Source organism: Pseudophryne corroboree, chromosome 2 (assembly GCF_028390025.1).
Source record: "Pseudophryne corroboree isolate aPseCor3 chromosome 2, aPseCor3.hap2, whole genome shotgun sequence".
Classification (NCBI taxonomy): Eukaryota; Metazoa; Chordata; class Amphibia; order Anura; family Myobatrachidae; genus Pseudophryne; species Pseudophryne corroboree.
Genome location: NC_086445.1, coordinates 490723164 through 490749778, shown reverse-complemented (window position 1 = coordinate 490749778; position 26615 = coordinate 490723164). Strand labels below are relative to the sequence as shown.

Sequence of the window (26615 nt, the reverse complement as noted above, 5' to 3'; positions counted from 1 at the left end):
AGGGGGAGGAGCCAGTGCACACCAGATAGTCCTAAAGCTTTCTTTAGATGTGCCCAGTCTCCTGCGGAGCCGCTATTCCCCATGGTCCTTACGGAGTCCCCAGCATCCACTACGGACTATGAGAAATAGAATTATCGGTAAGTAAATTCTTATTTTCTCCTATTCCTGCAAGCAGGTGTGGATATGGGCCTGAGATTGGGCTCCATCAAGGTCCAGATCTCAGCTTTATCCATTTTCTTCCAAAAACAATTGGCTGTCCTCCAGACTTTTTTGAAAGGGGTTCTGCACATCCAGCCTCCCTTTGTGGCGTCAACGGCACCCTGGGATCTTGATGTGGTATTTGTTCCTGCAATCGGATTGGTTTGATCCTCTACAGGAGGCTGAAATCAAATTTCTCACGTGGAAGGCGGTCACTTTGTTGGCCTTAGCTTCTGCTCAACGCGTGTCGGAATTGGGGGCTTTGTCCTGTAAAAGTCCCTATCTGGTCTTCCATGAAGATAGGGCGGAACTCAGGACTCGTCCGCAGTTCCTTCCTAAGGTTGTGTCAGCTTTTCATATTTAACCAACCTATTGTTGTGCCAGTGGCTACTGACTCCTCAGTTGCTTCAAAGGCCTTGGATGTTGTGAGGGCTTTGAAGATTTATGTGAAGAGGACGGCTTGTCATAGAAAATCTAACTCTCTGTTTGCCCTCTATGATCCCAAGAAAATTGGGTGTCCTGCTTCTAAGCAGTCGATTTCACGCTGGATCATGTTTACCATCCAGCATGCATATTCTACGGCAGGATTGCCGTGTCCAAAATCTGTTAAGGCCCATTCTACTCGTAAGGTGGGCTCTTCCTGGGCGGCTGCCCAGGGTGTCTCGGCTATACAACTTTGCCGAGCAGCTACTTGGTCTGGGTCGAACACGTTTGCTAAGTTTTACAAGCTCGATACTTTGGCTTCTGATGACCTCAAGTTTGGTCAAGCAGTTTTGTAGGAGCCTCCACGCTCTCCCTCCCCTTCTGGGAGCTTTGGTACATCCCCATGGTACTGATATGGACCCCAGCATCCTCTAGAACGTAAGAGAAAATAGGATTTTAATTACCTACCGGTAAATCCTTTTCTCGTAGTCTGTAGAAGATGCTGGGCGCCCGCCCGACGCTTCTTTTTCCTGCAGTGGTTGTTTAGTTCAGTACTGCCTGGTTCCTAGGTAAGTTCTGGGTTCTTTACTGTTTCAGCTGTTGCTGAGTTTTCCGGCATGTTGGCCGGGTTTGCCTTGTTGTGTGCGCTGGTATGAATCTCGCCACTATCTGTGTATAATCCTTCTCTCGAAGTGTGTAGTCTCCTCAGGCACAGTTTCTAGACTGAGTCTGGTAGGAGGGGCATAGAGGGAGGAGCCAGCCCACACTGTTAAACTCTTAAAGTGCCAATGGCTCCTAGTGGACCCGTCTATACCCCATGGTACTAATATGGACCCCAGCATCCTCTACGGACTACGAGAAAAGGATTTACAGATAGGTAATTAAAATCCTATTTTCATATGCAGATACAGCCGCAGAAGCACACAGAATATAGGCATGCCATACATCATTTTAATCAACAGAGTGTGCTTGTGCGTCTTATTCACATAACAATGCGAATAAAATGCGTTTGTGGCAAGAAAAGACGACTGGTGCTAACGGAATTGCACTGAACCTGTCAGCTCACTCACTCATATTGATGTGTCTTGCGCTCACTCACCTATGTGTGGTTATCGGTATACAGTATATTGAGGTGTCACTCATCTCTGAGCACTGTATCTAGGTTATATATTGTGCTGGTTCTGTGCCAACCAGTGTACAATGTGTGTTCATTTGCCATATGTAAATTCTTTTTTACAGGTATGGCCTGCTGCTAGGGCTTAGTCTGCAGTCATGCAGTTCCAAAGACAGTGCGGAAAGTGTAATGGTTAGCATTACTGACCGATGGCATGAAAGTCGTGGGTTTGGTTCCAAAGCGGCATTGACTGTGTAGAGTTCTTTTAGTATTTGTGAGGGGGTACTTTAGTTACAATGTGCAAGGGTTTACACTCCGCAGAGCTGTCTGTTGCATTAGTATTTACCAATTTACTGTGGTCCTCTTCCTTATAGTCAGTTGCCTTCTGTGACATAGTATCACTCCTATCATCCTCAGTGTTTGGTTTGATATTATTTTTTATGACCCCTGTTAAACAGGGTCGGGATCAGCAGTATCTCAGGCTTTTGGCCAAAAAAGTTGGGATGTCAATCTGGTTCCCCCAATCCTGGGATTTCTTGGATTACAGTGTGCATGTGTACATTTGTTTTCAGCCAGGCAGTGCTGAGCACTATGCACTCGGCTCAGATGCTGCCTCAGCCCGAGTCCTCCCTCTTAGATTTGATAGAGTGCTTCATGTGCCTGGAGAGGCTGGACACCACTGCCTGGGAGCTCATATACAAGCACACCTTCTGCCCCTGCTGTCTGCAGAGCATTGTCAGCTCCGGGAATGAGCAGCGCTGACCTGAGTGTCGCACCCTAGTGGAGTGTAGGGTGACTGATTTGCCAGCAGTCAGGCTGCTGGACGACATCCGGCAGAGACCCAGAAGTAGCCCTAGTGTAAGTTCAGCCGCAAGCGGTCACCACACTAGTAATAACAACAGCTCTGCCAAGGGGGGCACCTGAATCAGGTACCCACACAGTACTGTCTGCACCCCGACTCTGAGAGACCTAGCTGCTGCCAGCCAAAATGTCCTTTTACTAGCCAAGGTATGGGCCATGGGATCACACTAAAGCTGTTTTTCAACTGAATCCCAGGATTGCAATATTTTTAAAAAAATTAGTCTGGATTCGCTTCCCTAGGTGGGACGCTCCCTGATAAAAGTTGGGTGGTAAAAACAGCTTTTGCCTGCGCAAAGTGCAAGTCCAAATTTCCTCATTCATTGTCTGATTGTGGGGCTGTTTGCGAGTGCACGTGCTATGCTGGAGTTGAGTGCCGCTGCTCGTGGATACGCCAGCCTGAGTAGCGCTGCTGGCCGGGTCAATGTCTGAATTGTCGCAACAGTTGGTAGCTAGCATGCAGGTAATTCTGCTCCCTTGAGCTTCTCTGTCCCCCATTTTTAGGTGGGACCATCAGGGTTTGGCCACTTTTTCTTCATCTGAGTCTGTTAATTTTAGTGTTCCCCCTAGGATGAGGCAGGGGCAGGGCGCCGGAGTTCGCGCTCGCTCCTGAAACGGGGGTGCAACCATGCAAATTAGAGCATTTTAGTGGGCGGGGCAGCCCACAGACGCTACTATAGAGGGCGTCTGTGGCCGTCGACGTCACTTTTGGGGGCGTGCCCAGCACCTCCGACGGTGCTGGGGTTCCCCCAGCTCTCTCCCAATGTGTGAATGGATGCCGCGCGCATGCGCACGGCATCTTTACATGCTGGGAGGGCAGGAAGCGGGCGGCTGTTTTAGCAGGGTGCAGCAAAAGGGACAGGGGGAGTCTTGCCTTCTAAAAAACGGACAGGGCGCGGCGCCCTGCTAAAACAGTCTAGAGTGAACACTAAATTTACCTGAGCTCAGGGCTTGGCCCTCTCGGGATTAGGATTGGTGCATGTCTCTTCATCTCTGGAGGGCGTCCTTAAACCTCTATTGGTTTGGGTGATGCGTCTAGACAGAGTGGTCCTCAGAAGCGGATACTTTCAGGTAACCTTTAGTCCTGGGAAGAATCCAATTCAGAGTTTTCATCTCGGTGAGGATGATCATTCGGCTGAATCAGATGTGGATCTTTATTCTGTGATGGAAGATGATCCTACTGACATACAGTGGGTTGACGCCTTAACCAAGGCTGTCTGACAGATTTTGTATATCTAAGATTCTTGAGTCTTCAGAAACTCAGCAGAGCTGGTTACCTTTCTCTCCTCCCCGCAATTGGAGGATGCATTATCCTCATCATGGGCACATCTGAACTACAAGTACCATATTTCTAGACATTAGGTGGCGCAAAAGGGAGTAATTAAATTGTTGCTCCGTTTAGATGCCCGATAGCCACAGGGCTGACATTTATTCTCGCAGCCTCCTGAGGTGCGAGAAGAAATATTAGCCAAGTCAATACTCACGGCCGTTTGGACACCCAAGGCAGGACTTTAGATGGGTTTAGCTCTTTTACATGGCAAAACCCTGTCTGTAAAGGCGTGACATGCGCAATATGAATGGACACCAAAACACAATTGAATCCTTACAATTGTTTGGGTATCTATACTATTTTTATACTTAAAATAGACTCCCAAAACAGTTGAATTGCCTCATTTATCCCTTTGCTATCTTCAGATAGGTCATAAAGGTAATCCTCACCTTTGGCAAACCCCTCCTGTTGTCCAAATAGATTACTATTCCTATAACCAGGTTCTACTTCTCTCTTATCGTAAGCTGGAATCTACCCTTAAGTCTTTGTGATGGTAGGGGCATTTGTTAGGCCCATATTGGTCTCTGCCTGGGTAACTAAGGAGGATGAAAAATGGGTGGACTGACTAGTGGACGGTCTTTACTCTGGTTGCCCTGGTTTTGTGGAGCACATTAGTGAATCGGCTTCTTACCTGGGTTCGGTGATGGTTCTTCTGGTGGCTTTGGACTGGCTGAGGTGGTCGGGGTGCTCGGGCCTTCAGGGTCTTCTGATAGATGACTCCTGTCCTCATTCCGCTTGTATGGGACATCTTCAACAAGGGCCATTCATTCACCCTGCCTTAATATGGCTGAACTTACCAAAGTTTCTGTTTAAGTCTCTATCCTGAGGGCGAGAGGTATTCCAAAAGCGGTTATCCCAATGATGTTGAAGGCTTGCACCTCTCAGGGTGCAAGCAAAATCTGTCTTCTAATGGTAACGCGCTGAAGCCACTAGGATCTTTGAATTGCATTGGCTTCTTAACGTTGGAGTTAAAAAAAAAAAAAGTTTTTTTTTTTTTGTGATTTAGGGCTGTCAGGTTCGGTTTGGTTTGTGTCCCCGGAGGGGGCGCTAGTGGGACAGTGGAGGTAGGATGGAAGAAGTGAGGAGGCTGGATTGGATTCCTGCGCATGTGCGCAATGTTATTTATTAAATGAAAAGAGAAGCAATATGGCAGCAGGAATACTTGCAATAACAAACAATAAATGCAATGGGTATGGGCCCTCATTCCGAGTTGTTCGCTTGCAAGCTGCTTTTAGCAGCTTTGCACACGCTAAGCCACCGCCTACTGGGAGTGAATCTTAGCTTATCAAAATTGCGAACGAAAGATTCGCAATATTGCGAAAAGACTTCTCTGTGCAGTTTCTGAGTAGCTCGAGACTTACTCTGCCAGTGCGATCAGTTCAGTGCTTGTCGTTCCTGGTTTGACGTCACAAACACACCCAGCGTTCGCCCAGACACTCCTCCGTTTCTCCAGCCACTCCCGCGTTTTTCCCAGAAACTGTAGCGTTTTTTCACACACTCCCATAAAACGGCCAGTTTCCGCCCAGAAACACCCACTTCCTGTCAATCACACTACGATCACCAGAACGAAGAAAAAACCTCGTAATGCTGTGAGTAAAATACATAACTGCATAGCAAATTTACTTGGCGCAGTCGCACTGCGGACATTGCGCATGCGCATTAGCGACTAATCGCTCCGTTGCGAGAAAAAAATAACGAGCGAACAACTCGGAATGACCCCCATGGTGCAGCGTGGAAGCTGAGAGTCTATGGCAATAACGGTATGGCTGTATAATCGATCAAGGGATCGATATGCTGGTATGGGAACCAGAGATAGTTAGGCCGTGGAGCCAGCAGAGATGGTAACAATGGTAGCAAGCCTGGTAGCAAATGCAGGTGACAGGTGTTAAGTTCACAGTGCTGTTGGAAATTACACTGGCAGCTTGCAGGCTGATGCACAGGTGGAGATGATGAGATGCACCTGGAGAGAGAGTCTCTACTGCAGAGGGCTGGAGCACACTGTAGCTGTGAAAGGTGTGGAGCCTGACAGCAGATGCAGGGATTGCTGGTGCTTGTGGTTCCACGGTGGTATCGGAACAGGCTGGAAGGCAAACAGGAACACAGGGGAACTGGAGAGCGGATCCAGACCAGGCTGGAAGGCAAACAGGAACACAGGGGAACTGGAGAGCGGATCCAGACCAGGCTGGAAGGCAAACAGGAACAATGGAGACTGGAACACAGGAACTTGCACACTGAATGTGACTCGCAGGAGAGCTGGAGTGGTTGCTGGTACTTGTAGTTCCACAGGAACACTGGAACAAGGAAACAACTTGGAGATGCCAGTAATAGGAGATTGCTGGGAGCAAAGGATTGAAGACTGGAACCTGGAACTGGAACGGAACTGGAACTGCTGGGACCTGTAGTTCCACAGGTCCAATACACAGGGGTATCTCTGCAGACAGATGACTGCAAACAGGAGACGCCTGTTCACAGAATGTGACGTGTTGTCCAAGGCGATGAGACTGAGCCAGGAACTGGAGTTTAAACACCTTGGTCTGTGATGATTGGATGATCTCTGTGAGAACACACCCTGCTGGATTGGGTGTTCAGATCAGCTGTGAGTTAACTGGAGCTGGTGATTAACCGGGAGAATAACTCTGTAGACAGTTAATGCCATGCACTGCTGGTTGCTGGCTGAAAGCAGTGGTTACCAAAAGATAGAACTGGTTAGGTGGAGAACAGTGAGCTGTGGGCTGCAGGAGACTGAAGACTGGAACTGCTGGAACCTGTAGTTCCACAGGTCCAATTCACAGGGAATACTCTGAAAACAGAGGACTGAAGCCAGGAGACCCCTGTTCACTGGAAGTGATGCAATGGAGACTGCGGATTCCTGACAGTACCCCCCCTTTTATGGGTGGGCACCGAACACCCACGCTGGAACTTGGAGGATCCTTGAAAAAGAACTTAGGAATACACAAAAGCAGAGGTCCTCAAAAGTCTTCCCAACTTTCATCTTCAGAAGACAGATTTTTCTCGTCAGAACAAGTAGACCATTCATGGTCATTTGAGACAGAATTTACTTCCTTGGAAAAGGCATAGCTAGGAAGGATAGAACCTCCCATAATGTAACTTGAGTCTTCATCAACAAACTCACTTTCAGAGTCAGAGTCCAGGTCTAGTGTGGTCATGGGAGCCTTTTGTTTAGGAACAACAGAATCTGAGACAGTCTGTGGACCAGTGAATTTGAAGCTATATGAGACACCAGGACTAGGGTTAACGGCAGCATAGCCAACACTTACGTAAACAGATGGTAGACTTTGAACTGGTTCTGGAGCTCTCCAATTCCTGTAATTCTTGAAATCTCTGATACATTGATTCAACAGAACCTGATCGTGTTTGGAAAGAGTTGAGTCGAAAAACTGAGAACTGGAAGACTGATCAGAAGACTGAGCAGATGTTGAATCCGGGGAGTCTATACTTTCAGAAGTGTTGCTGTAGGATGGAGACACGGAAGTATATGCAACTTTCAAATCTGAAGTCTGGGAACCTTGTCTTGACTTTGCAGCTTGGAAATCTTTAATAGCTTGGTCTAATGTATCCTGATCTTGCACAGACAGAGATGTTGGAGAGGATTTAGCAGTAGACAAACTGTTGACAAATTGGCCAGAATGCCAATTTGAATGCATAAACTTTGGAGCAAACTCCTGTTTTACTGCTTTGTATAAAGCGGGAAGATCACTCAGTAGTGGATCTTTAGATTCAATGAGAGGATTCGCCCAGTCCAGTGCTCTACCTTTGAAGAACAGGAGGAAGTATCTGATTGCATTGGCTGGAGTAATACTCAGTGAAGATTCCGACTCAGTAAAAGCGAGGTATTGGCTCGCCACTGCACGGAACTGAGCATAGTCACCATCAAAGTAGACTGGAGCTTGTGTATCTAGTGGACACTTGGAAGACTGAATGTCAGTTGAAGTCTCGGAAGACAATGTAGGACACTTGAGAGTTGAGGACTGGAATAAGCATTCAGAAGCAGGAGTAGAATCAACTTGAAATGCTCGAGGGTGGAGAGAGGACGTCATCTCCTGGATTGACTGACGGGAATTCTCAGCTGAGGTTGACAGAACGCTAGAAGCTTCATCTTGGGGTGAATTGCTTAGAGCCTCCATCTGGGTTGAGGCAACTGCAATATCTGCAAGAACTGTAGACTCTGGACATAGCGACAGGAGTTGCTTACTTGAAACACTGGAGAGAACCACACCGGGTTCAGAGGAACTGGAATCGGCTGGGACAGATGGCAACTTTGGACAAACGGATGGATCCGGGATTTGTACAGGACTACTTGAATTGACTTGAACTGAAGGAGGCTGATCTGGACAGACGGATGGGACCGGATTGGGTCCAGAAAAGCTGGTACCGGCTGGAACCGGAGGAGTCTTCGGACTGACGGATAGGACTGGATTTGATCCGAAGAGACTGGAATCGGCTGGAACCGAAGGAGGCTTACTGGAATCGGCTGGAACCGAAGGAGGCTGATCCGGACAGGCGGACGGGACCGGATTGGGTCTGGAAGAGCTTGAACCGGCAGGAACCGGTGGAGTCCTCGGACTGACGGATAGGACCGGATTTGATCCGAGGATGCTGGAATCGGCTGGAACCGAAGGAGGTAGCCCATCATTGGAGCCACTCAGGCTGGCTGGAACCAGTGGAGACTTTGGACCGACGGCTGGAACCGGGCTAGGTCCATTGACCCTTGACTCTGTATAGACAGAATCCGGATGTTCTGATGATCCCTCTTGGAGTGGTACTGAGCTGGTAGCACTCTCTGAAGTTGGCAAACAAAAGTTCATGTCTGTATCTGTGGCTTTAAGAATTCCTCCTGGGATCTTGGCCCTGGATTCCTCACTTGAGGCTGAAACTCCAAAGACCCCTCCTGGGGTTAATAGATCAGACACACTTCTTTGAGTTGCATGCCCGGATGCCACTTCTGGAACCTGAACATCAGATACCCCTTCTGGGGTCACAACATCAGATGCCCCACCTGGGGCTGTAGACACAGACGCCCCTTCTCGGGCTGTAGACACAGACGCCCCTTCTCGGGCTGTAGGCACAGACGCCCCTTCTCGGGCTGTAGGCACAGACGCCCCTTCTCGGGCTGTAGGCACAGACGCCCCTTCTCGGGCTGTAGGCACAGGCGCCCCTTCTCGGGCTGTTGGCACAGACGCCCCTTCTCGGGCTGCAGGCACAGATACTACTTTAGTTATGGGTAACATAGATAGTCTCTGTTGATTTCTGAACTTGGGATTGGGTCTATTTGTCACAGGACCCCAATCGTAGACTTTTTGGACACTCCTGTCCGGGGTAAAGGAACTTGAAACTGTAGAGGATACGTTGGAAGGTTTGCAGGTGAAAACACTGTGATGTTGGGACCTGTCACTAACTTTTGAGTTGCGGAAGGAACAGTCCTTAATAAGATGACTAGAACTCCCACAGTAAAAGCAGAGATGAAGCTGCTTGCGATGCCGGCATTCAGCTTCCGTGAGTTTGGAGCGCGGATAGCTCTGGAATCTGCCCTCTCTCTGCATAAGAGAAGAGACTTTAGTTTGAAGAAAAGTTGACACGGAGGTCGCACTAGTCTCAATACTTTGAGCAGTACTCTTCACTGCGTTTAAAGCACCACCCAGGATTTCTGGCATTATTGGAATGATTTTTGTTAGGAGACTTTGAAGTTGTTCCAATAGATGATAAAGAGTGCTTATTGGTTCAGAGTTCACAGCAGACAACAAAGGAGTCTTGAAACTTTCAAAGGAGGAAGTCGCTCTCTCAGGAGAATTAGCTGTGAAGGGACTGCCATAGGACTGACTTGAGCAAGATCCATCCACAGGAACGGATTGTGCAGGGAAAGTTGAAATGACTGGAGCAGGAGTGACTTGAACAGGAACTGGAGAAACAACAGAACTTGGAAGGGATTGCTGCAAGGTATCCAAACGGATAGACATTCCCTGTAGAAACAGGATCACTTGTTGTTGTGCAGCCTCATAATCATTGAGTCGTGACACCAAACTCTGGAGTGACCCTGACCCCACACTCTGACCACCGTCCGGGTCCATGGGCCTTGGACAAACTGTCAGGTTCGGTTTGGTTTGTGTCCCCGGAGGGGGCGCTAGTGGGTCAGTGGAGGTAGGATGGAAGAAGTGAGGAGGCTGGATTGGATTCCTGCGCATGTGCGCAATGTTATTTATTAAATGAAAAGAGAAGCAATATGGCAGCAGGAATACTTGCAATAACAAACAATAAATGCAATGGGTATGGTGCAGCGTGGAAGCTGAGAGTCTATGGCAATAACGGTATGGCTGTATAATCGATCAAGGGATCGATATGCTGGTATGGGAACCAGAGATAGTTAGGCCGTGGAGCCAGCAGAGATGGTAACAATGGTAGTAAGCCTGGTAGCAAATGCAGGTGACAGGTGTTAAGTTCACAGTGCTGTTGGAAATTACACTGGCAGCTTGCAGGCTGATGCACAGGTGGAGATGATGAGATGCACCTGGAGAGAGAGTCTCTACTGCAGAGGGCTGGAGCACACTGTAGCTGTGAAAGGTGTGGAGCCTGACAGCAGATGCAGGGATTGCTGGTGCTTGTGGTTCCATTGTGGTATCGGAACAGGCTGGAAGGCAAACAGGAACACAGGGGAACTGGAGAGCGGATCCAGACCAGGCTGGAAGGCAAACAGGAACACAGGGGAACTGGAGAGCGGATCCAGACCAGACTGGAAGGCAAACAGGAACAATGGAGACTGGAACACAGGAACTTGCACACTGAATGTGACTCGCAGGAGAGCTGGAGTGGTTGCTGGTACTTGTAGTTCCACAGGAACACTGGAACAGGGAAACAACTTGGAGATGCCAGTAATAGGAGATTGCTGGGAGCAAAGGATTGAAGACTGGAACCTGGAACTGGAAACTGGAATGGAACTGGAACTGCTGGGACCTGTAGTTCCACAGGTCCAATACACAGGGGTCTCTGCGCAGACAGATGACTGCAAACAGGAGACGCCTGTTCACAGAATGTGACGTGTTGTCCAAGGCGATGAGATTGAGCCAGGAACTGGAGTTTAAACACCTTGGTCTATGATGATTGGATGATCTCTGTGAGAACACACCCTGCTGGATTGGGTGTTCAGATCAGCTGTGAGTTAACTGGAGCTGGTGATTAACCGGGAGAATAACTCTGTAGACAGTTAATGCCATGCACTGCTGGTTGCTGGCTGAAAGCAGTGGTTACCAAAAGATAGAACTGGTTAGGTGGAGAACAGTGAGCTGTGGGCTGCAGGAGACTGAAGACTGGAACTGCTGGAACCTGTAGTTCCACAGGTCCAATTCACAGGGAATACTCTGAAAACAGAGGACTGAAGCCAGGAGACCCCTGTTCACTGGAAGTGATGCAATGGAGACTGCGGATTCCTGACAGGGGCAGATTTATTAAGCCTGGTGAAGTGATAACTTTCATGTTACAGGCTGGGTTTGAAAAATGACAGTTAGGAGATGACTGGCTGGTGCGTTATCACCTTCCACTTTATCACTTCACCATGCTTAATAAATCTGCCCCTTTATCTGTGACAAATTTGCCAAAACAACAGCAGTTTACCTTTTCTTCTTTATGGTTTTTGGAAGTGTTTTTGATTTTTAACCACTTAACGGACAATTTTTCCCCCCGAAAACCGCTCCGAAATTTTTTTTTTTATGAGTGAATTAGGTGAAGAACATGAATTTAACCCTGTCCAAAATGATTTGAGTTAAAAAAAAAAATATTTTTTTTTGGTAAATATTTCCCTCACAAACATCGAAACATCGATTAGCAACATCGCTACCATGGGAAACATTGCAACCATCGCGGCTTTCATTTTGACACAGGGGGGGGGAAGGGGTTAATTTACACTACCCAGCGGCTGCTATTGTCTGCAGCCGCTGGAGGTGGGGGTCCTGCGGTCCTGACCGATCAGCAGTTTCCCTTCCCTGCCGCTGCTAACACTGTTTATCTGACTTGTCGCATCCTGTCCGACCAGGTCAGATAAAGCACTTGCTGGTATGGTCACATCTGATGCGACCATGCCAGGCAAGTGGTTAAGGGTAAAATATTTAATACCTTTTTATTATTTATATATAATAAATGTGTGTGTGTATCGATCTATCTATCTATCTATCTATCTATCTATCTATCTATCTATCTATCTATCTATCTATCTATCTATCTATAAGAGAGAGAGAACAACAGTGACCGGCACTCCTTACTAAATAGTAGTAGTTGCCCCGGTGCCTTCCAGTAGATGGCAAAACACAAATAAGCAGAGGTGAAGGTGGCACTCTCGGGTCTTGCAATGCAACCTAAATTCAGCAGTCAGACGACTTCAGGCTTTCAACGTTTAATTTTTCATCATAAAAATGTCCTTACAAAATTATATATATATTTCTCTGACGTCCTAGTGGATGCTGGGAACTCCGTAAGGACCATGGGGAATAGCAGGCTCCGAAGGAGACTGGGCACTCTAAGAAAGAATTAGGACTACCTGGTGTGCACTGGCTCCTCCCTCTATGCCCCTCCTCCAGACCTCAGTTAGAATCTGTGCCCGGCTCGAGCTGGTTGCACACTAGGGGCTCTCCTGAGCTTCTAGTAAAGAAAGTATTTATTAGGTTTTTTATTTTCAGTGAGATCTGCTGGCAACAGACTCACTGCAACGAGGGACTTAGGGGAGAGAAGCGAACCTACCTGCTTGCAGCTAGCTTGGGCTTCTAGGCTACTGGACACCATTAGCTCCAGAGGGATCGAACACAGGCCCAGCCTCGGTCGTCCGGTCCCGGAGCCGCGCCGCTGTCCCCCTTGCAGAGCCAGAAGCATGAAGATCTTCACGGAAATCGGCGGCTGAAGACTCCGGTCTTCATTAAGGTAGCGCACAGCACTGCAGCTGTGCGCCATTGCTCCCTGTGCACACCACATACTCCGGTCACTGATGGGTGCAGGGCGCTGGGGGGGGCGCCCTGGGCAGCAATTAGAGTACCTTAAAGTGGCTAATCACACATAATATAGCCTAAGAAGCTATATATGTGTAAAATACCCCTGCCACATTATTATTATAAGAGCGGGAGAAGTCAGCTGAAAAAGGGGCGGGGCTATCTCCCTCAGTACACTGGCGCCATTTCCTCTCACAGCTCCGCTGGAAGGACGCTCCCCGGGCTCTCCCCTGCAGTTTCCAGGCTCAATAGGGTAAAAAAGAGAGGGGGGGCACTAAATTTAGACGCAAATACTATATATATAGCGGCTATAGGGTAAATCACTTGTGTAGTGTAACTCCCTGCATTATATAGCGCTGTGGTGTGTGCTGGCATACTCTCTCTCTGTCTCCCCAAAGGACTTTGTGGGGTCCTGTCCTCAGTCAGAGCATTCCCTGTGTGTGTGCGGTGTGTCGGTACGGCTGTGTCAACATGTTTGATGAGGAGGCTTATGTGGAGGCGGAGCAGGTGCCGATAAATGTGATGTCACCCCCTGCGGGGTCGACACCTGAGTGGATGGATATGTGGAAGGAATTACGCGACAGTGTCAACTCCTTACATAAAAGGTTTGACGACATAGCAGATGTGGGACAGGCGGCTTCTCAGCCCGTGCCTGCCCAGGCGTCTCAAAAGCCATCAGGGGCTCAAAAACGCCCGTTACCTCAGATGGCAGACACAGATGTCGACACGGATACTGACTCCAGTGTCGACGACGATGAGACTAGTGTACATTCCAACAGAGCCACCCGTTACATGATTACGGCAATGAAAAATGTGTTGCACGTTTCTGACATTAACCCAGGTACCACAAAAAAGGGTATTATGTTTGGGGAGAAAAAGCAACCAGTGGTTTTTCCCCCATCTGATGAGTTGAATGAAGTGTGTGAAGAAGCGTGGGCTTTCCCCGATAAGAAATTAGTGATTTCTAAAAAGTTGCTAATGGCGTACCCTTTCCCGCCAGAGGACAGGATACGTTGGGAGACATCCCCTAGGGTGGATAAAGCGCTCACACGCTTGTCAAAGAAGGTGGCACTACCGTCTCCGGATACGGCCGCCCTAAAGGAGCCTGCGGATAGAAAGCATGAGGCTATCCTGAAGTCTGTATATACACACTCAGGTATTATACTGAGACCGGCTATTGCTTCAGCATATATGTGCAGTGCTGCAGCTGCGTGGTCAGATTCCCTGTCTGATAACATTGATACCCTCGACAGGGACACTATATTGCTAACCATAGAGCATATTAAAGACGCAGTCTTCTACATGAGAGATGCACAGAGGGATATTTGCCGGCTGGCATCTAGAATTAATGCAATGTCCATTTCTGCCAGGAGAGGATTGTGGACTCGGCAGTGGACAGGTGATACAGATTCTAAAAGGCACATGGAGGTTTTGCCTTACAAAGGTGAGGAATTGTTTGGGGACGGTCTCTCGGACCTCGTTTCCACAGCAACAGCTGGGAAGTCTACATTTTTACCCCATGTTCCCTCACAGCCAAAGAAAGCACCGTATTATCAGGTACAGTCCTTTCGGCCCCAGAAAGGCAAGCGGGTTAAAGGCGCGTCCTTTCTGCCCAGAGGCAGAGGTAGAGGGAAAAAGCTGCACCATACAGCCACTTCCCAGGAACAAAAGTCCTCTCCCGCTTCCTCTAAGTCCACCGCATGACGCTGGGGCTCCACAGGCGGAGCCAGGTGCGGTGGGGGCCCGTCTCCGGAACTTCAGCGACCAGTGGGCTCGCTCACGGGTGGATCCCTGGATTCTACAAGTGGTATCTCAGGGATACAAGCTGGAATTCGAGACGTCTCCCCCTCGCCGTTTCCTCAAATCAGCCTTGCCAACAGCTCCCCCAGACAGGGAGGCAGTGCTGGAGGCGATTCACAAGCTGTATTCTCAGCAGGTGATAATCAAAGTACCCCTCCTTCAACAAGGACGGGGTTACTATTCCACAATGTTTGTGGTACCGAAACCGGACGGTTCGGTGAGACCCATTTGAAATTTGAAATCCTTGAACACTTATATAAGAAGGTTCAAGTTCAAAATGGAATCGCTCAGGGCGGTTATTGCAAGCCTGGACGAAGGGGATTACATGGTCTCACTGGACATCAAGAATGCTTACCTGCATGTCCCCATTTACCCTCCCCACCAGGAGTACCTCAGATTTTGTGGTACAGGACTGTCATTACCAATTCCAGACGTTGCCGTTTGGTCTGTCCACGGCACCGAGGGTATTTACCAAGGTAATGGCCGAAATGATGATACTCCTTCGGAAAAAGGGAGTTTTAATTATCCCGTACTTGGACGATCTCCTTATAAAGGCGAGGTCCAGGGAGCAGTTGTTGGTCGGCGTAGCACTATCTCGGGAAGTGCTACAACAGCACGGCTGGATTCTGAATATTCCAAAGTCGCAGCTGGTTCCTACAACGCGTCTACTGTTCCTGGGGATGGTTCTGGACACAGACCAGAAAAAAGTGTTTCTCCCGGAGGAGAAAGCCAAGGAGTTGTCATCTCTAGTCAGAGACCTCCTGAAACCAAAACAGGTGTCGGTGCATCACTGCACGCGAGTCCTGGGAAAGATGGTAGCTTCCTACGAAGCAATTCCATTTGGCAGGTTCCATGCAAGGATCTTTCAGTGGGATCTGTTGGACAAGTGGTCCGGATCGCATCTTCAGATGCATTGGCTGATAACCCTGTCTCCAAGGACCAGGGTGTCTCTGCTGTGGTGGCTGCAGAGTGCTCATCTTCTAGAGGGCCGCAGATTTGGCATACAGGACTGGGTCCTGGTGACCACGGATGCCAGCCTTCGAGGCTGGGGGGCAGTCACACAGGGAAGAAACTTCCAAGGACTATGGTCAAGCCAGGAGACTTCCCTACACATAAATATTCTGGAACTAAGGGCCATTTACAATGCCCTAAGTCAGGCAAGACCCCTGCTTCAACACCAGCCGGTGCTGATCCAGTCAGACAACATCACGGCGGTAGCCCATGTAAACCGACAGGGCGGCACAAGAAGCAGGATGGCGATGGCAGAAGCCACAAGGATTCTCCGATGGGCGGAAAATCACGTGCTAGCACTGTCAGCAGTGTTCATTCCGGGAGTGGACAACTGGGAAGCAGACTTCCTCAGCAGACACGACCTCCACCCGGGAGAGTGGGGACTGCATCCAGAAGTCTTCAAAATGATTGTAAACCGTTGGAAAAGGCCATAGGTGGACATGATGGCGTCCCGCCTCAACAAAAAAAGATATTGCGCAGGTCAAGGGACCCTCAGGCGATAGCTGTGGACGCTCTAGTGACATCGTGGGTGTACCAGTCGGTTTATGTGTTCCCTCCTCTGCCTCTCATACCCAAGGTACTGAGAATAATAAGAAGGAGAGGAGTAAGAACTATACTCGTGGTTCCGGATTGGCCAAGAAGAGCTTGGTACCCAGAACTTCAAGAAATGATCTCAGAGGACCCATGGCCTCTGCCGCTCAGACAGGACCTGCTGCAGCAGGGGTCCTGTCTGTTCCAAGACTTACCGCGGCTGCGTTTGATGGCATGGCGGTTGAACACCGGATCCTAAAAGAAAAGGGCATTCCGGAGGAAGTCATTCCTACACTGATTAAGGCTAGGAAAGATGTGACCGCAAAACATTATCACCGCATATGGCGGAAATATGTTGCTTGGTGTGAGGCCAGGAAGGCCCCAACGGAGGAATTTCAGCTAGGTCGATTTCTGCACTTCCTACAGTCAGGGGTGACTATGGGCCTAAAATTGGGTTCCATTAAGGTCCAGATTTCGGCTCTGTCGATTTTCTTCCAAAAAAGAACTGGCTTCACTGCCTGAAGTTCAGACTTTTGTGAAGGGAGTGCTGCATATTCAGACCCCTTTTGTGCCCCCAGTGGCACCTTGGGATCTCAACGTGGTGTTGGATTTCCTAAAGTCGCATTGGTTTGAGCCACTTAAAACCGTGGAGATAAAGTACCTCACGTGGAAGGTGGTCATGCTGTTGGCCTTGGCATCGGCCAGGCGTGTATCAGAATTGGCGGCTTTGTCATGTAAAAGCCCTTATCTGATTTTTCATATGGATAGGGCGGAATTGAGGACTCGTTCCCAATTCCTTCTTAAGGTGCTATCAGCTTTTCATGTGAACCAACCTATTGTGGTGCCTGCGGCTACTCGGGACTTGGAGGATTCCAAGTTGCTGGACGTAGTCAGGGCCCTGAAAATATATGTTTCCAGGACGGCTAGAGTCAGAAAAACTGACTCGCAATTTATCCTGTATGCACCCAACAAGCTGGGTGCTCCTGCTTCAAAGCAGACTATTGCTCGCTGGATCTGTAGCACGATTCAACTTGCACATTCGGCGGCTGGACTGCCGCATCCTAAATCTGTAAAAGCCCATTCCACGAGGAAGGTGGGCTCTTCTTGGGCGGCTGCCCGAGGGGTCTCGGCTTTACAACTATGCCGAGCTGCTACTTGGTCGGGTTCAAACACGTTTGCAAAATTCTACAAGTTTGATACCCTGGCTGAGGAGGACCTTGAGTTTGCTCATTCGGTGCTGCAGAGTCATCCGCACTCTCCCGCCCGTTTGGGAGCTTTGGTATAATCCCCATGGTCCTTACGGAGTTCCCAGCATCCACTAGGACGTCAGAGAAAATAAGAATTTACTCACCGGTAATTCTATTTCTCGTAGTCCGTAGTGGATGCTGGGCGCCCATCCCAAGTGCGGATTGTCTGCAATACTTGTATATAGTTATTGCCTAACTAAAGGGTTATTGTTTTGAGCCATCTATTCGAGAGGCTCAGTTGTTGTTCATACTGTTAACTGGGTATAGTATCACGAGTTGTACGGTGTGATTGGTGTGGCTGGTATGAGTCTTACCCGGGATTCCAAATCCTTTCCTTATTGTGTCAGCTCTTCCGGGCACAGTTTCCCTAACTGAGGTCTGGAGGAGGGGCATAGAGGGAGGAGCCAGTGCACACCAGGTAGTCCTAATTCTTTCTTAGAGTACCCAGTCTCCTGCGGAGCCGCTATTCCCCATGGTACTTACGGAGTTCCCAGCATCCACTACGGACTACGAGAAATAGAATTACCGGTGAGTAAATTCTTATTATTTACTTCTCCAGCATCCATAAGGGATACTGGAGTTCACTCCAAAGGAGCCGGTGCACTTTAAATTTCTTCAACTGGGTGTGCTGGGCCCCCTAAAGGGGGGGATCGGTACAAGACCCTCTGCAAACAAGAAGTATTCTGGATGCTTAAAATTAATAGCATATTCCCTGCAGGTCTAAATGAGTCAGTGGAACTCAATTGTGTAATCTAAATCATGAAGACTCCCCCATTTTGAATATAGTAATGCTCTGAACATCTTTCATTACTGCAGGCATTGATTTAATTTAATCTAATCATGCACTATACAGTGAGTCCTCCCCCCCCTTTAGTGCTATTAAATTTTTTAGTTAGATCTTGATATATTGGTGGGTAGAATCTGTCGATGCAATTTATAGCATCAAATAAAAGATTCCTTTCTAGTTCAATTGTTATAAAGTTTCACCTATTTCTCAAGAATTGATGTTGTGCCTCCCTAGATGCAGATAATTATATACTAAGTAACTACTATGCACTTTTATTTTTGACACATTTTGTTTATTGACATGCCCTAAGGTAATCATGTATAGATACTTACCTGATCACTGTATGAAGCAATTGATTTTATTTACATTAAGATAACAATAGCAAAATAACTGGATAGTGAATGAGGTATAATGATTGCTTTGTATTAATCATGTGACTTTAATAAATGAAACTCCCCCTATCCGCCAATGAATGATCAGATGACGGAAGGCTAGAAAAATAGATAATTTATGCAACATTACTATGTTATCAGCCGGACGAATATAGTTAGGTTCTGTAGCGCAATATGCGCTCCACTGAATGCCGGTCACGTGACCATGTTTGCGCCACATGATTGGAGTAGAGGTAGACTCTATCTCCATAACAACTAATGCGGGCCACGGACCGGAAGTGACTACGTCCGTAGTACATGATTGGAGAAGAGGTAGACTCTATCTCCATAACAACCAATGCGGGTCACCGACCGGAAGTCCGCGTGCGTTCCAGGATTCCCGGACTGAATTTTTTATGTATTTTAACAATAAAAATAAGGTAAAACGGTTCATAATGCATATTGTGTCTTCTATATTGCCTTGAGTCTATCTACATAACACATATAGTGATGATTTTAGTAATTTACATATATGGAACGAGATGGATTGTCTGACCAGCTGTAATGAATGGAGTAATTAACTTAGGTATAAATACACTGCCAGTTAGGACCACAGTCACCTTTGATAAAGCAGCAGTTTAGCTGTGAAACGCGTCAGGTGTGAGCCTGTGTCGCCTCTTCACTGATTATTTATCACCGCTTGGACCTCTGTGGACTCTGCTAAAAAGCGCTGCTACTTGAACCCACATCCATATACCAAGGACCGAACTTCATTACAGCTACGCACTACTGGTGAGGACTTTCCTGTTGTATTGCCACACTACTGGGACAGATATTCCTCCAGCGTTGTTATTACAAGTATTCGGCCCGGGGACTGTGCAACAACCCCAGGATAAGGGACATTCAAACTGTGCGGGTCCCATGGGGACATTGGAGCAAGCGGCAAGTGAATAACTTATATATGTATGGTGACTAGAAGCTCATTGGTGCAGTGTGACCAATTTAATCTTAAACATTTTATTTGTACTCTAATTTTAATTCATTAAATATCACTGTATTTTAGAAGACAATCCATCTCAGTTAGCGCTGATTTCCCTGTTTGGATCCAAGTTAGTGCTATAACCGGTATCATAACTATGCGTGTTTTCAGATGTATAATTTGCACCAAGGACAAGACCGTCCAAGTGTGCAGTGATGATGATGATGGGTATCAAACCAAGAGTGTGCATAGGGGAAGTCCCCTTGCAAAGATGCATAAAGGTGCAAATAAACATTTAGGGCCTAATTCAGTCCTGATCGCAGCAGCAAAATTGTTCTCTAATGGGCAAATATCATGTGCAAAGAGAGTTAGATATGGTTGAGGTGTGTTTAAACTGAAATCTAAATTGCAGTGTAAAAATAAAGCGGACAGTATTTTCCCTGCACAGAAACAAAATAACTCACCCAAATCTAACTCTCTCTGCACGTTATATCTGCCCCCCCCTGCAGAGCACATGGTTTTGCCCATTAGAGAACAATTTTGCTTCTGCGATCACGTCTGAATTAGGCCCTAATTGCTGTCAACTTGCATTTAATCCTGCATCATCCCTATTAAGTGTTAGTGAAATGTGAATTTACCCCAGCTGTTCTTGAAAGCTGAGACTAGTGTAATTGGTCATCTGAGTGTATAACTTTGAAGTCCATTATTCAGTCAGCAAGTGGTTAAATAAATTGTGCAGGGTTCTGGGTGGACATCATATGCATTTTGTAGGCTTTTCTTTGAACTGTTGTATTGTTTTTACCTTGCTGTATATAGAAGATGTGTGATGTCATTGTGATAAAATGTATTCAAAACCCATAGCGATGGTAAGAATATCGTTCTGGTTTGCCACCATGATGGATACTGACTGCATAAAGCTCGATGTGCGCAGCAATTGTAATTGACTAATGGTATATCATTGTGATGTTGTAGGCAATGTATGACATAGTCCATAAACTGGATAAGAAGATGGATTTACTCCAGAGGAAAGTGTCCGAGATGCACCAGTCTCGGCTCAAACCCCACTTCAAACCTGTAAGTCACATTATTACATTACAGTGAAGTCCACAAATTATATTTCATACAATCATAGATACATTTTCTCCTACACTACTTCATGGCAGCCCTTACTCTTGGGATTGTATCCCATTCCTAGATTTAGACAGGGAATCCTTTCAACACTTTAGGACCACCCACCTTGGGTATATAGCCCTGCTCCTCCCCTTCCTCCATTAGTCTTTTTCCTGTCTCCTAGCTAATGACAGGGGATTATGTGTTTGATTTTTGAGGACTTCTTACCTCTATTCCCAGTAATACGCCTCTGTGTAGCCGTACTGGAAGAGGGTGGCTCCCTGGAGAAGGCAGAGTGTGCTTGGGGCGATTGTAAGTCCCCGCTGTTCAGCTTAAGGTGTCCGCCCGCTGTTTTGCTGCTGGTCCCTCTCCCTAGTGCCGCTGTCTGAAGCCGTCTCCCCGGGTGCTTTTGCTCCGCTAGCCGCAGCGCCTGTATCTCCGGCGAGACCGGAAGTGCGGGTCCGGAAGGGCAGCGGGGTGAAGGGGAAGTGCGGCTGGCGGGCGGAAGCGCTGTGAGAGACAGCGTGCGGCGGTTGGCGGGCGGAAGTGCTGGGGCGGCCGTCCTGTAGCTGGGACGGTCTGCTCAGCGCCGCTCTCTATGATCTTTTGGGAGCTTAAATATGGCGCTGCACACTAGGAGTGAGAGTCTCCTATGAGCTGGGCAGGTGTATGCTTACCAGCAGGATGGATAGAGAGCCTTCTCCCCATAAGCCGATGAGTGCCCGGAAGAGGTAAGTCCTCATAGAGGATATGGTTTTTTTTTGTTTTTTCTGCGTGGTTAGGATTTTAATGTACTGCTACTGCTGTTCATTTTTTAGTGTGTCTCCTCCTAAGAAGAGGCTATGCAAGAAGAGGCATATGGATATACAGTGTGCAGCATGTGATAAGATCTTTTTCTTCCACTGAGAATGTGAAGTTCTGTGAGGACTGTATACAGAGTGACACTCAGCAGGCCAGTCAAACCAGTCAGATTCAGCAATTGAAGGACTGGATGAAGAGGTCTTTTGTTACGAGAGAACAGCTGGCTGATTTGCAGGGAAATAAGAGGTCTAGATCCCTGGCTAGTATTGACTCTCAGGACGAGTCAGCCTCTTTGTATGCTGATTATCAGGTTTCCTCGAGTTCTGGGTCAGAAGAGAAGGAGGAAGTCAGAGAGTTTAATTTGGATCTTGTTGACAGTCTCTTAAAGAATATATTTAAGACCATGAACTATAGGCAAAAGGATAAAGGAGATGAAGATAAGGATGTCTTGTTTGGAGATAAGTCCAAAAGGAGCAGATACTTTCCGGTTCACAGAGCATTGAAGGATGTAGTGTCTAAGGAGTGGCAAAACATAGATAAGAGACTTGGAAGTATTAAACGAGTGGATCGGATGTTTCCAGTAGAGGATGAGCAATTTCTGGGCTGGTGCACAGTGCCTAAGATTGATGCGGCAGTGGCAGAAATGGTGTCTAAAACTACGATTCTGTTAGAGGACGGAGCTGTCCTTAAGGATGGCATGGATAAGCGTATGGAGAGTGCGCTAAAAAAATTACATATGTCCTCGGCAGTATCCTTAAGGTCCGGTGTGGCTGTGGCATCTGTTTCCAGGGCTTTGAGAGTTTGGGGATCAGTGTTGTCCACAGATATTGAAGAGAAAATCTCAAGGCAATATTTGCAGAGAAGCCTGGGTATTATGCTCAAGGGCATAGAGTATCTGTGCGAAGCTTCTTTGGATGTGTTAGATTTCGCAGCGAAATCCATGGCGGCAGGCGTTATGGCTAGAAGAGCTTTGTGGCTTAGATCATGGTCGGCGGATATGCATTCCAAGAACCGGTTGGTGTCATTACCGTATGAGGGTTCCCTATTATTTGGAAATAAGCTTGAGGCTATTATACAAAAGATGTCAGGGGGTAAGTCAGCGAGGCTGCCTCAGGACAAGAGGAATAAATTTCCGTTTCCTTCTTCTAAACAACAGTTTAAGGAAGCAAGAAGTTATAGGCCGGGGCGAGCTTATATGGGAAGGTATTCCTCAGGGACGAGTAGGCAGTCCTTTCGCCAGGCCTATAGGAGAGGTGGACGGAGACAATGACTGTCGCGGAGTTCTGGTATCCTTTCCGGTGGGAGCCAGGCTCCAGAAGTTTGCCAGTCTCTGGCAGTATTCAATTCAGGACACTTGGGTACTGGATGTGATATCTCAGGGATACCGGATAGAGTTTTCCGAAGTTCCAAAGAGGGACAAATTTGTGAGTTCAAGAAGCCCAGCTGCGAGTCTGGAACTAAAGGCTCTGGAAGACAGTTTGGAAAAATTGATCCAGGTAAATGCGGTAGAGCCTGTTCCGCCTTCAGAAAGAAAGAGGGGATTTTATTCCAGAATTTTTCTGATAAGAAAGGCGTCGGGAGATTTCAGAACGATACTAGATCTCAGACAACTCAACGATTATGTGAAGACGATAAAATTTCGTATGGAGACGATGAAATCCATTCTGTCAGGGGTAAGGAAGGAGGATTTCCTAGCGTCCATAGACCTAGAGGATGCTTACTTTCATGTGCCGGTACACACACGGCACAGAAGATACCTGAGGTTTTCGGTCATGGGCAAGCATTTTCAGTTTACATGCCTCCCTTTCGGTCTGAAGTCGTCTCCAAGGATATTTACCAAGGTGCTGTCGGCGCTGGTAACCGTAATAAGAGGTCAAAGAATTGCAGTTTGGGCATATCTAGACGATCTACTAGTGTGCGGAGAGTCAAAACAGGAAGTAAAAATGGCGTTAGAAGTGACGCTGCAGATCCTACAAGAACATGGCTGGTTAATAAATTGGAAGAAAAGTCAACTAGAACCAAGACAAGAAATTCAGTTTCTTGGAGTACAGGTGGATACTGCCAATTATACAATAGGTCTGTCAGAAGAAAGATGCTCGAAGATTCGGAGTCTGGCTTCTTTACTAAGGGAATGCAACAGTGTGACTCTGCGTCAGGGGATGAGTCTTTTGGGTATGATGGCCTCCTCCATAGACGTGGTCCCGTGGGCGAGATGGCGGATGAGGGGCCTTCAGCTAGAGATACTAGGCTATTATCGGAGACGTTATTCCCTGAATCATCGCATAGGGTTAAGTCAGGGGGCAAAACGTTCTCTAGACTGGTGGATGGAAACAGAACTGGTCGACAGGAAGACGACTCTGTCGGATCGTCACTTCCTCATTCTAACAACAGATGCAAGTGCAGTCGGTTGGGGGGCGCACTTGTTGCAACAGAGCTGCCAAGGAAGGTGGAACCACCAGGAGAGAAGATTATCCTCAAACCACAGGGAAATGAGAGCTGTGTGGAAGGCGATGAAATATTTCCAGAAACAGTTACAGGGGAAACATCTCAGGATATTTTCAGACAATGTAGCAGTGGTAGCCTACCTCAATCGGCAAGGAGGCACCAGAAGTCATGTATTAATGGAAGAGGTGTCAAACATACTTCATTGGGCGGAACGTCATCTAGAATCCCTATCAGCACTACATGTTCCCGGAGTGGACAATTACGTGGCAGATTTCCTCAGCAGACAAGAGGTGTTACCGGGAGAGTGGGAATTGAACGACGCAGTGTTCAATCAGATTGTACAACGGTTCGGCCAGCCACAGGTGGATCTGATGGCCACACACGTCAATACGAAAGTTCCTCTGTTCTTCTCCCGATATCATCTCCCAGGATCAAGCGGGGTGGATGTCTTCTCTCTCCCATGGGGGTTCAGACTAGCATATGTTTTTCCTCCGTTTCCAATGATTGCACGTATTCTAAGGAAGATCAGAGAAGAGAGGGCGCAGGTCATAATAGTTCTTCCATATTGGCCAAAGAGAGCGTGGTTTCCTTCAGTACTGAGGATGGCAGCAGGAGAACCTTTGACGTTGCCGCTAATAACGGATCTATTGCATCAGGGTCCATTGCTGCACCCGAATTTGCGACATCTGCATTTGACGGCATGGAAATTGAACGGCAATTATTGAGAGATAAGGGGTTGTCTGAGCAAGTTGTTAATTTGTTGATTCAGTCGAGAAAGAAGGTATCCTCTAAGATCTACTATAGAGTCTGGAAAACTTTCATTGCCTGGTCGGGCTCAAGATTTAACCCGCAGGAAGCAGAGACATCGCAAGTCCTTCAATTCTTGTTTGATGGATTTGAGAAGGGGCTGGCGGTATCTACCATCAAGGTCCAGATAGCAGCACTGAGTGTCCTATTGGAGAGAAGATTATCTGATGAGAGCTTAGTGAGGAAGTTCTGTCAGGCAATTAAAAGGATAAGACCTCGCTTCAGGTCGGTGGTCGCTCCGTGGGATCTGAATTTAGTTTTAAATTCATTAATGTTGTCTCCGTTTGAGCCATTGCAGGACGTCGCAGTTAAATTTCTAACTTGGAAAGTAGTGTTCCTGGTAGCCATTACGTCAGCCAGAAGAGTTGGGGAGCTACAGGCCCTGTGGTCAGAGGAGCCCTACCTTAATTTCCTTCCGGGTAGACTTGTTTTAAGGACTAATCCAGAATTTTTGCCTAAGGTGGTGTCAGATTTCCATTTGAACCAAGACATCGTGTTACCATCATTCTACCCACAGCCGCAGAATGAGGAAGAAAAGAGAATGCATAGTTTGGATCTAATCAGAGCAATTTCAGTGTATCTGAATAGAGTGAAAGAGTTCCGTAAGACGAAACACCTGTTTGTATTATATTCAGGTGCAAGGAAGGGTGAGAAACCTACGAAACAGACCATCTCTAGATGGATCACAGAACTCCTGACGTTTATTTACAAACAGAATGGTCAAGAGGTTCCGGAGCAGCTAAAGGCACACTCTACCAGGGCCATGGCAGCTTCCTGGGCTAAGAAGGCAAGGCTTTCGGCGAAGGATATATGTGCAGCAGCCACATGGTCTTCTATTCATACATTCTCCAGTCATTATGCGGTGGATGTTATGGAGGCACACTTTGGGAAACGTGTCTTTGATGCAGCATTGAATTAAACAAATTATAGTTTTCAGCATTGACAAGATGTCTGTGGTATTTTTGTTATTTCCCTCCCTATATTGAGTGTTGGTATATCCCAAGACTAAGGGCTGCCATGAAGTAGTGTAGGAGAAAAAAGCAAATTATACTTACCGATAATTTCATTTCTCCGAGGTACTTCATGGCAGCCTACAATATACCCTCCCTTGGTGAAGTTTAAATATAGTCTGGTCACAGGAGACACTCAAAAGACTAATGGAGGAAGGGGAGGAGCAGGGCTATATACCCAAGGTGGGTGGTCCTAAAGTGTTGAAAGGATTCCCTGTCTAAATCTAGGAATGGGATACAATCCCAAGAGTAAGGGCTGCCATGAAGTACCTCGGAGAAATGAAATTATCGGTAAGTATAATTTGCTTTTATTTAACACAATAGTAGTTGATGATAATAATAAGAGAACATCAATGTCTTTCAATAAGGGCTTGTTTTATTAATTTTGATTTCTCATATGTCCTAGAGGATGCTGGGGTCCACTTCATGACCATGGGGTATAGACGGTTCCGCAGGAGCCATGGGCACTTTAAGACTTTTCAAGGGTGTGAACTGACTCCTCCCTCTATGCCCCTCCTCCAGACCTCAGTTTTAGAAATGTGCCCAGGCAGACTGGATGCACTCCAGAGGAGCTCTACTGAGTTTCTCTGAAAAAGACTTATGTTAGGTTTTTTATTTTCAGGGAGAACTGCTGGCAACAATCTCCCTGCTTCGTGGGACTCAGGGGGCAGAAGTAGGAACCAACTTCCTAAAGAGTTTCATAACTCTGCTTCTGGCTGACAGGACACCATTAGGTCCTGAAGGGAACAGAACGCTAGCCGTGCCTAGATGCTCACTCCCCCCCTCACAGAGCCAGAAGTCAGAAGACA

The 26615-nt window shown here is 47.4% G+C and overlaps 1 protein-coding gene across 3 annotated transcripts in view; it reads left to right on the top strand.

Annotated features, from left to right (window-relative positions):
• BEND2 (BEN domain containing 2) overlaps positions 1-26615 on the top strand; it is a 236477-nt gene that overhangs the window by 72288 nt on the left and 137574 nt on the right. For all 3 annotated transcript variants that reach the window (XM_063953929.1, XM_063953928.1, XM_063953930.1), the window contains exon 5: positions 20606-20707. In XM_063953929.1, coding sequence (XP_063809999.1) covers positions 20606-20707 — 102 coding nt within the window. The remainder of the gene's footprint in view (positions 1-20605; positions 20708-26615) is intronic.